The following is a 15,250-nucleotide window of genomic DNA, read 5'->3' on the forward strand; positions in this document are numbered from 1 at the left end:
CTGTGTCTACGTGACTTAATTGGGACAAAAACTTGCAAGCTTTATTTTGGTGGAGACTTAGTGAGATGAAGTGTATCATTTGTAGAAGAATCTCTCTCCATCTACCTTATATAAAAAGATAGTTTTCCCCCTGAAGACACTATTCAAACACCAGTATCTGCTGTGAGCTCATCAGTACCATTCTTATTTTGCCATATTAGCCTGGCATTTGGGGCCTGATTTGAGACCTATTAAAGGAACTCAAGCCTTGCTCTAACAAGCAGGCCCTTAAAACACACCCAAAAGGCCATGAACAAATAAAAATAATCCATTCAACAGCTTTGCAGACTAAATCTCAAACGTATTTAACACTGAATTCTTGCTGCAAAGCTTGTGGGGGGATAAAACAAACAAGCCTCGGTCTGCTGGATTGCTTTAATAAAAGGTTTATTGGAAATATTTTTGTGCAGACATACAACAGTCAACAATGCTGTTCAAAGCTACAAATTGTCTAAGTTTTCTGAACCTTCTAAAAATACAAGTAAATGACCTTCATTTGTATTCAGTCTGAGAGGGAAACAAACTCCACTGTAATGCAATGCTGTATTTAAACTACCAGAGGACATTAATAGGACCTGAAAATGGTAACACTTCTAGAGGAAAAAACCCACACACCACTGCTGCTCTGCTGGGAGCCAATTAAACATCCCCCCACAGCATCATTCCTCTCTGCATATCCAGATTAAAATGTCCCCATCTGAAACAATATTTAAGCAATTCGAGTACAGATATGACAGACAAGCGGGCACATGGCTTGGCTCGCTGATGAAAAAGATGCTGTTAAAGATCCTGTCACTCAAGACGCTGAATATTTGATCTCCCAGTGCAATGGGCTGCACTTTGGGGGCAGGAGGAGGGACAGGGGGAGGTTTTCAAGTCAGGCAACTCTTCCAGCACACACATGTACACAGTCCCAGAGGGCTTGGCTGCCTCACTACCTTATAACTGGAGCCCTTTAAAAAAAAAATAGTTGAGCAACAACTTTGAGCAACTTTCCAGTCTACAAACTCTTGATGGTAAGAACAGCGAGTACCCTCATTCCCCTTCTGAATCAATTTATCAACCAGAAGGGCAGAGGAGAGCATAAGCACTGTCTGGTAAACTCCATGTTTTCTAAGAAACCCAGCAGATGTTTTGAAATTGATTAATTTATGCCAAAACGACATCTGGAACATCTTCACAGGAAAACCACCCAGTAAGGTAGTTAGAATTTAAAACAATCATGTCTTTCTGTTAATGTTGGCTTTTTCCCTTGGCTTCGTTGCTCCATAATTACAAGGGTGCTGACCTTCCAGCTATGCACAGTGACAGTTTGGCAATATATTAACACTTTTCTTCATTGTTAGACTTCTGAGTGATTGCCCAGAGCTGGGATTGCCCAAACAGAGTTTGTCATTTACCAACTTCTGTTTCTCTTTATTAGCTACAAAGAGGTTGAAGGAGAATGGACCTCTTTGGCAGACTTCAGGAGAAATTATCTCACCTTCTTCATACATAAAGGAAGGCTTTGGATAAACACCAGTACTCAGCCACTTTACCTTCTGTCCACACCACACATGAGCAGGCCATGAACCCAAATGAAACAACCCCATGGCTTCACACACTATCACAAAGAGATCCAGGTGCCCAGATTAAAGAGCCCCTGGCACTGGCCTGAGGGAGAAGAACCTGCCCAGGAGCAACACCTAAGCAGAAGCCCCACTAACTCTCCATGATGGAGTGTCAGCCAGGACTGAAATAAATCCAGTGCTCAGTTCTGGTGAATCCATGAGGCAAACAGGAACCAGTAAACAATTCAGCAATCTTCATAACCCAGGAAACAACCCGCTAGAGCCAAAGCATGCTAAGCAGGGAACACTTCTGTCAGGGATTCATTCTAAGTCCAGGACTCAGCTTGGTACCAGAAAAACTCAGCTTCAGGAGGTAACAGTGCTTCACAAATTCTCAACTCAGCTCTGCTCCCTTCCCAGAGCCACAGGAAGGAACCCAAAAGAAATCAGCTTTACCACAGCTCTTCATGGATGCCTGAGGAATCCCTCCCCTCACTAACCTCTAACAGCAGCACTGTCTCGGCCGATCTATTTTGTTTCCCAGTCCCTTCACCTCTCCAGACAGCCCATCCAAAAGCACATTCCTGGCCAGATAAACTCAGGCTGTCTAGGTTTCCTGCAGGTCATTGAGAAGCGATCACCTTTGGGATTCACTTGTGTGACCAAGCAGTGCAGGGCACTTTCTGGTTTTCATTTGCCAACAAAGCTCAAAGCCTCCATTAATCTTACTGCTACATATGGAAAAAGTACCCATATGGATTTGTTTTGTTGTCATCTATTGTACTGACCTATCCTGTGGCCTTCTCCGGACACACAGCTCTGGTCACAGATGCTGAAAGGTAGTGAAGCCTCTCTTGGGTGTCTATAGGATACTGGGAAGAGGTGAGTGCAAGAATCCTTCCTAACAGGACAGAAGGGGTCCAACTGTCTGGAGGCTCAGGAACATGCATTGTCAGTGTCACATTTTAGAAGCAGTCTGCTACCCAGATATTCCAGGTATAGCATAGACACAGCCAAATTCTCCTCTCCAACCCCTCAGGGCTTTCATACCATCACCACTTCTTGTTAGACTCAACAGGACACAAAGAGCTCCCGTGCAACCTGATTGAAGTTTAAGGCATTGATACTGTGTGATGATTCAAAATAAAGGTAAAATACCCTCAGTTCTTTACACTAATGAGAAATCAGATAAACCCAAGGTGCTTCTCAGGGCCAAGCACCCACTCAATGCCTACTCTGCTTCAAACCTGAGCTGTACACTCCTCTGAGCATTTAAAGATTAAATTAAGTCATTAGTTATAAAACCAAGGGAGAATGTAAATAGAGTATCACTAGTCTTCACTGATGACTGGAGGCAATGTGAAAAGAGAAGATTTAGTGAGTTAGCCCAAAAGGGCAAACTAAGCCTGCAGGACAGGGACAGTGTAAGGACTGTGCACCTCTCGGGCTCTTGGGTTGTCCACAGAAGGCCAAGTTGCACCCTGTGTGGCCACGTCCCCACATTTCACATATTCACAGAAATAAAGCTTTATCTGCTTTATTTACAACTTTATTATCATGACTGTCTCCCAGTGAACACACTCCAGTACATGCCATAAAAAAATAATATAATCTTGGTAACAGAGACTTCCCTGCAGCATCTGCTATGAGCTGCTGGCTGAGGTAGGGGAAGAGACTGCACAGTTTTGGCCATGCACTAAGGGGTGTGTAGTCTAGTAAACGGCAGATTAGTGAGGCTTGACCGTTATCTTAATTTACAGCCCATATAGTTCCTGTTAACTCTACACACATTTTTATGTATATTAGCAGCTTAGTTTGACCCAGATACTTTTATTGGTTATTTGCTCTTTCTCCTTGACAAGTTATTACTGACTTCCCATTCTAGCTCCCTACAGCAAGACCTGAAGCCCTGTCAAGGAAAAGAAAATGTCAACAGACTCCTCAGCAGTGCTCAGAGCAGCTCAGGCTCCCACTCGCCAGCTTTAAATTGCTACTAGGCAATCATTAAAGGAGCAGCAGCTTCTATGCAAGCTGCGATTATGGTGTTATAAAAAGCAGCAACCAGAGCCAAATGTAATTCAGGAAAATCACCGCTTCCATCTGAATATCCAAACCCATCTCCCTTTGGTCAGTGCAGAGAGTTGCTCAGGGAGGCCTTTTCTGATCCAGGCTCAGTAGTTAAGTCTGGACAGTCACGCAGAAATCCCCCATTCCTTCTGCTCCGATACCCTGTCTAGTTGATAACATTTTCACACAGCACTTTCAAAGGCTGCTGTTACTGCTCCGTGCATTTGCCCTAATGAACAAGGAATTCTGTTGATGCAGAGCAGCTGTCATTCTCCTTCTGCTAACACAGCACCCGATTGCACCTCATCATTGCTCATCAAGACAAGCAACTCCAACACCCAGTCTGCGGCACATTACAATACATTAATTCCTGTAATGACTCCAAAGAACAAGAAGAATGCCAGGTCTTGACCTGGGTGGGTTCTACAGAATTAACTCAGCTAGAGATTAAGGCCATACAGTGATGATAAAGTCTGACCCACTAGCCCCAGTGTCACATACTGTATAGCCCTGTGACAAATCCCATGTGCAATTCCCATTGAGCTGACAACCAACACACGTACCTCAGTCTAAACCACCATTGACTCTAGGGAGGGTTTTTGTTTGTGACACACACTGACCTCAATTTACAGGGAGGTCAAAATGATAGAGCCCATAGTCTGCACTAATAAAATTAATCACATCAGATGACAGCTGCTCCTCCCCAGCATCTTTCATTACGTTCTGCAAAATTTTGTTGCCCTAAGTTAAGAACAGAAAAAACTCCAGGATCCCTTCTATTCTCTGCTTAACACATTTACTTGACTTGCCATTCTTCATTATCCAAAGGCTTTTAAAAGTTTTTTTTCTGCAGCCTCATGAAAAGCCTCCAAATTGTTTACATGCCAATGTTTGGTGTGTAGCTTAGAGTACAAAGACTAAGCTGATCTCATTTTGCCTTGGTGGGAAGTTAATTTTCCTTGTGTTTTTACAAAAGGAAGAAACAATTAGTGGTTCTGAGGAGAGGCTTACACCACACATTTCCTAAACAGATTTGGTTTCTAAATAAAAGGAAGTGTTTAACAGGTTATATCAGCATTAAGATTTTAAAACTCCTGGGATCAGGTTTACTCTCTCCTTATTTATTCTCAGCACTAGTATTTGTACAAAATTCCTCTCCCAGAAAATACATACATCCACACATGGCCCTTTGACATTCATGCCTATGGCAAAATTATTTGCACGTTTTCCTTATTGCATAATTGTCTCATTAGCACGGCAAAAAGAAGGTGATGACTTTTCCCTCTGTGCCATCAGCCTAATCCAAGTGCAATCCTGACTGCTGCTGCAGGAGCAAAATTTGCCTTTTCTAAAACAGAAGGGGACTCTGAACTTCTGAGGTGGCACTGGAAATTGAATTATAGCACTTGAGCGCTGGCATTTACTTGCAACCCTTAAGGAAGATTAAACCAGTAGGCCAGGCTGGAGCTTTCCTCTCCTTTGCTAAACATAAACATTCATATTCAGATTGCTTTTGGATATATTTAAATCAATAAAAAATTCTGGATGATGGTCAATAGGGCAAAAAACAACGCCAACTTTTTAAATACACAGATGTAGTATATAGATTAACCATGAAGCCTGGCTTAAACACAGCAGTATTTACTTTATACTGTTCAGAAACATGGCTTGGCGACAAAAATTAATAGAATTTGTCTGGAGGACAGCATAAGCTTTCTAAGAGCTCTTTCAGCTTTAACTTATGCCCCAGTTTTTGCCTTTTTTTTTTTTTTTCTTCAAAATCCCAATCTATGCAGCAGCACGCCTGTCCCAGTGGCACAGCAAGGCCATGGAGCCAGCATTCCTTCCAGGGCTCACGGGGCTGAGTGTTTTGGGAAGCCTGTTGATGGATCAGATCTAGAAGAGGGACTGGTTTGGCTGAACAAACAAACAGCAGGTCTTCTCTTCACAATGGCCAGCTCTGTGTGTATCCATGTGTGTGCATGCACATGTGTAATCCCTTCCTGCCCTCCTCTGCAAACCTCTTACCTGGCATGGGGAAGGCTTCTTTAGGGTTACACTATCAGCCTCCTATGCAGATGTACATCTTATCAACATATCTGACAAGATGGTACATTTAAATTGAAATTCTCACTGTTTTGTTCTACTATAAAACTGGGAGTGGGGTCATGGAGGGAAGTCCCAGGCTACACTTGAAGTGCACATCCAAATACATCATAAAGCGTTATGAGGAGGCACCTGGTTGAGTTCATCTTGGTGTACAATGTCATGCACTCAAGACAGCTACTCTGCCAAGCTCTGACTTTCACATCCTGGCTGTGTGAGTAAGCTATTATTTGGGTTTCAGAAAGCTAAGATAGAACCCTAATAAATCCTGTAAGAGGGCAAGAAATAGTCTAAATAATTGATTGCTATCTTGTGTTAATTCTGTCATAAGAAGGCAAATAAGCATTTTTAGCTACAAACTGTGTGGAATCAAAAATTTTACACCAAATGGTCTGTTGAAAATTTCAGCCAAATTAATTAACAGTGAATACAAGAAGGAGTAAAGTCTGCATGCAGTTGTGTGCACTAGGTCTGTGTGTAACAAAACAGGAACCCTCAGCCCCCCGTTCCAATTAAGCAAAGGCTGATTTCTCATGGAACATAAATTTTCTACTTTTCCCCCAGAACAACCTTATGCTGATGTTTTAAATAGTGGCAAAACATTGTTTTTAATTTCACACCTCACATAGCACATTCAAATGCTTCATAACAACATAAACAAAACTTTAGGCAGAGCTTCGCAACTGAAGTCAAACAATGATTTCCCCCCCACAATATGCACTCAAGGTTTGCAGGGAGAATACAGGAACTTGTTGGCTAAGGCCACAGAAATGAGTTCTCTGGTGTTTTGGCTGCTGCCGCCAAATCTAGTCATGAATGTGTTAACAGTGGATGAATTGATCCAAATCCCATTATTCCCACCACCCATCAAGTAAAGAATAATTTATTCTATTTCTGTTCTCCTTTTGGTTGTATCGTAGGATCGAACGACTTGCGACTGGGAAACAACACCGTGTTCTTCTTGAGAAAATGCATACCCATCTGAAAAAACAGAAGAAGAAAAAAGAAATCAGTCACTGGAGTTGAGCTCAAGAGCACAGACCACTTTTAAAAACAGTTTTAGGCATCACTGAAGTTATGTGATTGAGACTACAGCAATCTTAATTTCTGTGCTGTGCTTCTGATGCTTAGAGCCACGCACTGCATTGCCCATGTGGCACAGAAAGGGTGTCTGCTGCCTGCTCTGTCCCTCTGGTCCCTTCCCCAGGCCAGGACAGTGCACACAGTCACCAATGCCCTCTGAGTTAACCTAATAAGCTACAGATTGATTTGAACACACTCCCATAGTACTCCCATAGTGGCAGAGCTTCTCTAAAGACTTAACAGAGTAGTAGAGATTTGCATTTCAGTTTGACTCCTCTGAAGTCTGCTTGATACCAGCAGTTTCTCTGGAGAAAGGTGGGTATGTCTAGCCCACAATCAGATTTTTCTCACATCTTCTTCTTAACTCCCCTCAGGATTTTTTTAAAAATAATTTTACAAATGGAATCTGATGAATGACATCATGAAACTTGATTCTCTCAGCCAGTCACTTATATTTTGCATAGAGGAAACACACATTCTGGAGGTGTCTACTTTGTTCATCTTGCTAGCTAGCACAATCCTGTGGTCTCCCTAGAAACTACTCAGATGAAAATAACCACATGCCTGATTTCTTTTAAAGTACTGTGGACAGGCAAGTGACATTTTTTGATAGCATCTGCAGAACACCACAATGCTGGTAGAACAGTCACAAATACCTAATGGGCCAACATGATGAAACAGCAGACAGACTTGCAGACATGGCCTCACAGAAAATTCTGAATAGAAAACTACAGCAAAGGACAAGAGATTTTTTGACACCCAAAGTTACAAGCACAGCAGGAAATCTTTGCCAGTAAGTGGAGGGGATTCAAACAGAAATACATTGCTCCAGTCACATATCCCTCATGGAAGTGATTGCAGGACAGCAGGAACCTTGATTTGATTACATACCAATCACCCCAGCATCCCATTTCATTTTCCCTGAGCTGTTCCAAGCCAATATACATACTGCTACAGAGGCACAAGTTCGTTTTTCCTGCCTGTAGCTGAAGTTTCACAGAATACATTCACGAAGTGCAAACAACCTTTTGGAAAAAAGTATATCCATACTGGATCATTGCAAAGGAAGTACGATGTACAAAACAGGCTTTCATTTAAAAAAGAGTAGATTCACACCTAAACAAACACCTCCAGTGGGTTTGTTCCATATGAAGGGCCAGCATCCTGTTAGCTTTTTTGGCTAAATTCTCCATGGATAAGTCAACTTGGTCAAAGACCAGAAGCTTAAGCCCTAGAAGACTGAAGCCCATGTCCCATTACCTGATTTGCATCGAGGTGGCTTTGCCATGTTTACTTATCCATGAGATCATCCAGCATAGTGGAGTCTTCAACTGCCATAACTACTGCAAATCCAGTACTGACCACACAAGTCAGTCCTGGGTGTCATCTGCCCATGACCTGCTTATTCCCAGTGCTGGCACAGGGCTGCAGACAGCCAGACAGCCCAACCACTCAGCAACGCCAATGCAATATTCAGTCAAAGGGTGTTCACCACTCTCACACCAATAGGAAACACCTTAATACAGCAAGAAATTTCAGGCTAAGATGATCTGTGATTAAGAATACCAGGAGTATCCTTACATGTTCATGTCCCTCATCCATCCTGGACTACCAGCAACAAGGGTTTTGTGCGGATGTCATGGGAAAGGCTGTGACCCCCAAGCTTCTCAGCCGAAGCTCAACATTTGGCAGCTCATTTAAGACTTTTCCTGTAGATCTCTATACAGGAAGATGAGTTCATATTACATTTTTCTATTCACATTACAATTAAAATTGAACTTCAAGCTGTTTAGGCAGCTGACTGTGCCTTGTAGAATCAACAGGCTGCAAATGCTTGAGTCCCATCCCCACTCCTCAAGCAGCTCTACGTTTCCACTCCTTCCCGACCCCATCCAAAAACAATGAAAGTTTCCATCTGTCAGTTACTAAGGAACTTTCCGGAAGTTTGAACTTTTCCCCCAACTCCAGTTTTAAAACCACACCTATGAGCCTGCCTTGGGAACAAGGCCCTTATTGTTCAGCTGTCCTGCAGCAGCCCAAAGAAAGAGCACATTTCTTTGGGGCTTTCTGGGCACAACCCACTCACCCTCACAGAAGGAAGGACCTTTATACTCTGAGACTTTCTGTTAATGCAGGAAAGGGGCACTTCAGAATATCTGTCAGTGGGGCTCATTTGTCAAGAAGAGATTCACATTCTCATCAAATCTAAGGTTTCACTGGTACCAGATATTATCAGACAATCTACTGAATTTTAAAAGCATCCTGTTGGGTTTTCTTAAAGCTTTGATATTCTATGAGTAGATCTGAATCCAGTCTCCCATTAGCTCTCTAATTTAACACACTCTTTTTCTGTTCACTGCAATGGCTGTTCTGGTCTGTGCAACGCTGGACTACAGCTATCATCTCAATGGTTGTGCCTCCAACACAGACAGCAACATTGTGCAAGCTCAACAGCACTCTCGTGGCAACAGCTTCCAAGACCAGGACCAGAAAGTGTCCAGAGGGCTCTTTTGTTTCCAGAAGACCTCTTCATGGAAGGACTGCTTACAGTTTTAGTCACTTCAGGGATTTATTTTAGAGGCCTTCTGCTCCTTGCACTCTCCTCTGATACACCCAAATTGTCTGCCTCAGGATTTGTTTAGGCCAGCCAGCAAGAGGGCAGTTGTCACTGGCAGCCCATCAGAACCCTCACCTGCTGCAGCATTCCACTAGTTCATACTGCAGTGGTATCATGGTTTAGTACAGTCCAAAGTATAAAATGCATCCTTTTGTTTGCCTTTGGAGAAAAATGCCCGGATTCAAATCCACTATAACTTTTAGGGGATTGGGGAGATGTGAGAGACCTTTTATTTTTTTTTTTTAAATCTCTTTTAGGAAATATTGCTTCTTGGATAGCAAAACTCTCTCTGACATAATGAAAATCAACATAGTGGTATCACTTGACCAGCCAAATTCCGTCTCAGGTGAAACATTTGGTTCTGCAGAGTTTTTAAAGAGATTTGCTGTGATGCCACAGTTCACATTAACCAGTTAAAAAGTGAATGCTAACTCAGCTTTGACTCAGCAACCATCTTCTATTTAACCTGGGAAAGGGAAAGCTGCCTAAAATATTGACTAATGCTTATCGAAGTAAATAATTTATCTTCTGATAAATCATGCCTGTGTTTTCTTAAGGACCCAAGAGAAATTCCTGACAAATGGTCCCATCTCTTTAGTCTCAGATACCAGCTTACTGTATTTGCAAGTAGAAAATAAGAGTCAGATGCCACAGCATCAAATTCTAAACCAATTATTCCTATTTCTTTTCCCAAAATCGGTATTAAAAGATTGTAATGCCACACAACAGTCAACAAACATGTAGCTTGGAAAAAATACAGAATGTATATTACATTTCAAACACAAGCAAGATAAGAGGAAAAAGAATTTAAAAAGCATCTCAAGTAGCTCCCCGGTTGTTTTTCAAATAAAAATGCACTAGCAGAAAAGTGAAAGGAAGAAGGTGTCTGCTAGTGGAGAATAAATGGTGGGATTAGAGCCCTCAGCATGAACACATTATTATTATTTATTATTTGTCAGCCCCCATACTGTGAAACGAACCTCAGATGACAGGTGCTTTTTCTCCACTGATTAATAAGGTGCAAACCATATGCTCTGCATTCAGATTTACTCTATGAAATCACCATATTCTGTCAAAGGAAGAAGGATTTTCTTTGCTAGCATAGGAAGCCTGGGCCAAGTGCAGTAATCCTCACTCAGGCATGGCCATTGGCGTTTTAGGGGGAGCCGTGCTTAATGGGAGCAGACTCAGATCTATTTTTAAAGAGCATATTGGGACAAATGGTAACTGAACACTAGCAGGGGCATTACAGGAGGGAAACCACCCTAGAAGGATGCTGTGGAACTTTTCTTATGGATAGAGGGAACCCTTCCCATCCTCTGGGGGCACAGGTGATACAGGTCAGTCACGCAGGAGGAAAGGGCAGGTCAAGAGCCATCTTTTCTATCTACAGAGTTTGTCTACAGGAGGTGCTGCTTTCACAAAGTCACAGCAGTAAAAAAGACAAGAACCTGGATGGAGACCTGGGGAAAACCTCACCATCAGCAAACCCTCTGAGGGAGAATTTTTGGAAATCATTATTGCTCCTTCCCTCAAGGGAGGGCCACACAGCAAGCTAAAGGGAAGGGTCCAAAGACACATCTGGGAGGAACCTAGTAGCATTTCCTGCTCTTTCTTGAAAGTTTCAGAAAGCAGATGGCAAGAGGGAATGGCCAATTTCACCAGGCACCTCACCAGGAGGTGAGCACAGCCTGGGGAGCAGTGTTGTCAGCACTGCCCGCAAGATTGCACTGAGGTGGTTTTATTTTAGCACCTTGGCTTGACAACCATATGCAACTCTTCCACTAAAGTCAGGAGCTTCGCGCTTCCCTTTTTTTTTTTAAAGTTTTCATAAACATCCCAGAAGTTGTATTGGTAGAAAGGAACCACGTGGTCTTTGACAGTACAGCCAGCCAGTACAGATTTCTTTCATGCTTCTGGCAGGTCTACACAATTCAGGAACACAAAAACAAAGAGCAAGAAAAACAGCCATGAAGGTTTTACTTTAAGGACATACCCTTCCAAATGGACAGGGCTACTCTCCAAGGCAGCCACTCTGAGCCGGTTTCTTTCATGAGAGAAGATGTTTGAGAGACTAATCCTGGCTGTCACTCCCATATGGCACTTCCATGGCACTGGCTGTGTGTCTCTGTTGCCCACTTTGGAGGCTGGACCCACAAGAGCCTGGTGCTGTATGGGAGCACCCCAGCCATACATCATGCCTTAAGGTCTTGTGCTGTGCTAATGATTTTGGAGAAGGGCTGGCTCACCAACAGAGAGCCAAGGAAACATACAGAGTGAGCTTCTGTCTCTTGTACAGGGCCATGTAGCCTTACCTCAGTCAGCTCTTTGCACCATTGACCACTAGTAGTAGCCCAGAAACTCCCTGTGAGATTTTTTTCCTTTCCATGTGACTGGAAACAAAGCTGTTTAGGCCTTGCTTCCTCCCAAAACATTTGGAAATGGTTGTTGTCAAAAATAAAGTAATTTCCAATCCAGTACTGCATCTTTACAATCTGTGCTAGGAAATTTAATCCCACTTTCATTCCTTGCTGGGACCAAGGCAATCCATTTGCTTAAGCTTTTGTCAGCTCTAACTAAACAAACCATTTTCCTGCTTTATATGTAAGCAACAGATTCTGAGTTGAAGTCACAAAAGCAATTTTTGGTCTTCACAGCCTGGGAATTTAGGGCCTGGTGGAAACATATGAACAGTTCAAGACTTCAAACAGAGTGCTTGTAGGGTGTGATTTAAGATACTGGCCCAGCATGTCAAGGCTACTGCCCCATTCATCAACTCTTTGCTTTGAAGATTTCTAGCATTTAGTAAACAGTTGTACAATTTAGGGTTGTGAAAACAGCTCATATGTTCCCTGGATTTTGCATGGCCTTGTACATATAGCAGCTATGCAATACTGGAAAATAACATTTGACAAGAGATGACAGAAGTCATGGACACATCACAAAAATCATCTTTCAATCCTAACAGCTTCACAGTCAAAATTTATGTTCACGTGAAAAACAGATTGCTGATTGTAACCTGTCCTGACTGGCCTGACTCATTTAGCACTTAATGATTTGCATTTATAGGGAAGCTGGTTATCCAAATTAGGGCTTATTTCGATCTCATTTTTCTTTCCCAATAGCTGTTCACCTACTAACAACCTGATGATGTGTTCTTTGAGGCTAAAAGCACATATGAAGTCTGACTAGTTACCTCCTTGTATAGCTCCTTTCTGCACTGCTTCACAGGTTTCAGATTGTGGTTAAGTCTGCACAGCAGATTATCTTAACAGCTATTTATTTGTGCATTTTATGGATTTCTTCTGCCAATCATTGCTTTTGGAATCTCCTCAAAGAACGTGTTTGCATGCCCAAAGCCATGTTGCTATCAGCATCCCTGGCTCCTTTATACAAAGGATTAAATCCTTGCAGAAATGCGGTCCACAGGGCTGCTCTGCTCACTGGCCTCTCTTCCCAGACATAGTGGGATTGATTGCCAAAGACCCTACATCCCTTAACAGTGATGGTGGTCTTCCAATGGCTCTATCAAGGACAAAGACTACCAGATCCATCACTGTCCCACGGTTTCTAGTCCAATCTCCCATGGAAAACAAGAATACCTCAGGTATTATCCCAGCTCTGCCTCCATGATCTCAGCCATAACAGTTCTGCTACAGAAGGAGACACAGCCAGCAATGAGATTTGACTCCTCTGTGGTTTTTAGGCAGTCAGGGCTGTCACTTCCTACTGCAATGGCAATACAAACCCCAAATCCTGAGTGTCTGCCCCTTGCCCTGTGTGCAGCAGTACTGCACACTGAGGAAGTTATTTTCTTTAGTAAATAAGCCTATTGATACCACCAGTTTCATCACAAGAGAGACTGCATTTGCTCACTAGAAAGGGCTGACTGGACTCCCTGGTCCCTCAAGCCAGCATGGTCTTTTGGTGCATCTGGCCTACAGAGCTGCTAGAGATGATTTTAAATACTGTGGAAGCCTTTAAAACACTGACAAAAACCCATCAAGTCTAGCAGACACAGGAAGACAAATAAATGGATGACCTCTATGTGAACAAGAAATGCCATTTATTTGAAGCAGCAGTAGTAGCCAGTTGTGATGTTGCTTGTCTTCTCCCAGCAGCAGACAAAGAGGGAGGGGAGAGGGAGAGAAGCAGCTCTGCAGGCCATGGCTTTCCTCATCAGCAACACACAGAACCCTAATGGCATCCCTGAAAAATCACTGTATTCTCAGCTAACCACAGCTAATATGACATTTCATACAGAAATAATTTCTATTAAAGCTAGGCTCGACCACTATATTTACTTTACACAGAGTTTTTGATTTTTAGACTATTCTTAAGACTATCAGAATTCTACCTTTAGAGAACCTGCATACTGGGATTCTATCATTTGGGCCTGTTGATTGAATCCCAGGGAATTAACCACATTTGAGCTCCCCTTGCCTAGGGCCAGATACACTAATTCCACTTCCAAATGTACGTGTCTTGCTTGGCAGCTCAGCCTCAGTGCTAGATTATCTCTACCTACAATTTAATTAAAAAATAATCACCCTTGGCTTCCCTCATGTGGGGCTAGGCTGTGAAACACAGGCGGACGTGAGCCGCTACTTACGTGACACGCTTTGCTGGACAGAATGAGCACGGAAAAGGCTCGGAGGAGTTTTCCTGCCGAGCCTTTTTAACAAATGGTCACGTTCGTTCACGCTAAGGGAGACAGAAAGAGAGAAAACACACCAGTAAGTAACCAGATCATTTCAAGGTAAAAGTCAACTGTATTTAAAGTACTTGGCAGCTTTGACTTTGTCAGTACTAAAGGTGGTTGTAGCATGAAAAAGAATTTTCTCTTTCTTTGAACAGCACATTATCAAGAGAACTCCTCCTTTCTAAGGACACTTTGTATAAATCTACTGTCGGTCAATTCATCCCTAATATCACCATCATTGTGATTTCTGAATGTGTGATGACTCTAAATTATTACAAACCATATCAGAAGTCTGACATCGAGTCATATGGAATATTAATAAGATTTATCTTTAGTATTATGCACATGAATCACAACATCCACAAACTGCCTTAGAGAGAAGGAGCAAAGCATTTTCGCTTAGCAGAAGGTAGAAGGCTTCTATCACACCTGCAAAATGGCCTGAAGCAACCAAAGGTAGGACCCATAGTTAATTCTCCCTTCTAAAGAATGGTCTCATTTTAACCTCCCATATGGAAAGAAAATTTTCTATCCAGTTTCTTTTATTAAAAACCTCTTTGGTTTACACAGTTCTTGTCAGAGACCTGAAAAATTACTGCTGAATTTACGAAAAGTGAAAATACAAACTCAAGGTGAAAAACACAGTATGCTTACAACAGGTTTAATATACCTACAAGAATTATTAGAGGCACTCTCCACCTTGATTTTTATTAAAAAACACTTGCTTCATCAAGAACTTTATGCCCAGAGTTAAAAAATGATGACTAAGATCTTGACCTTTCAAAGCACTTAATTATGTATATGAATACCACTAAGTTCAAGGGGGTTTTAAAATATTGTAGGCCTTCAAATCTCATTGCACTGGAGCCTCAAGTAACTTATGTATCAGATTATTCTCAGAAAGGTATTAGAGTCTACTTTGGTTCAAAGTTCTCCACAATTGGTCTGTTTATTCCTCCTCACCCCTATTCCTGACACTGAGATGGAGCTAGTGCATAGAAGGGATCTGTTTGCTGGTACAGCTCCTTGCAGTGCCTTTATCCCGTTTGCCCCACATTTACACTGTGTCTCCATTTTCCCAGTCTG

General features: G+C 42.4%; 1 protein-coding gene across 5 annotated transcripts in view; it reads right to left on the reverse strand.

The window, feature by feature from the left end:
* Nucleotides 1-409: 409 nt before the first annotated feature.
* Nucleotides 410-15,250, reverse strand: part of ATP8A2 (ATPase phospholipid transporting 8A2) — a 313,238-nt gene continuing 298,397 nt past the window's right edge. For all 5 annotated transcript variants that reach the window (XR_005258169.1, XM_038147367.1, XM_038147375.1 and 2 more), the window contains 2 exons: nt 14,075-14,166; nt 410-6,743 (listed from right to left, as the gene is read on the reverse strand). Coding sequence is in view for 4 of the 5 variants with exons in the window: in XM_038147367.1 (XP_038003295.1) it covers nt 6,646-6,743; nt 14,075-14,166 (190 nt within the window). In the remaining variant the exon portion in view is untranslated. The remainder of the gene's footprint in view (nt 6,744-14,074; nt 14,167-15,250) is intronic.

The sequence above is a fragment of the Motacilla alba genome, chromosome 1 (genome assembly GCF_015832195.1).
Source record: "Motacilla alba alba isolate MOTALB_02 chromosome 1, Motacilla_alba_V1.0_pri, whole genome shotgun sequence".
Taxonomy (NCBI): domain Eukaryota; kingdom Metazoa; phylum Chordata; class Aves; order Passeriformes; family Motacillidae; genus Motacilla; species Motacilla alba.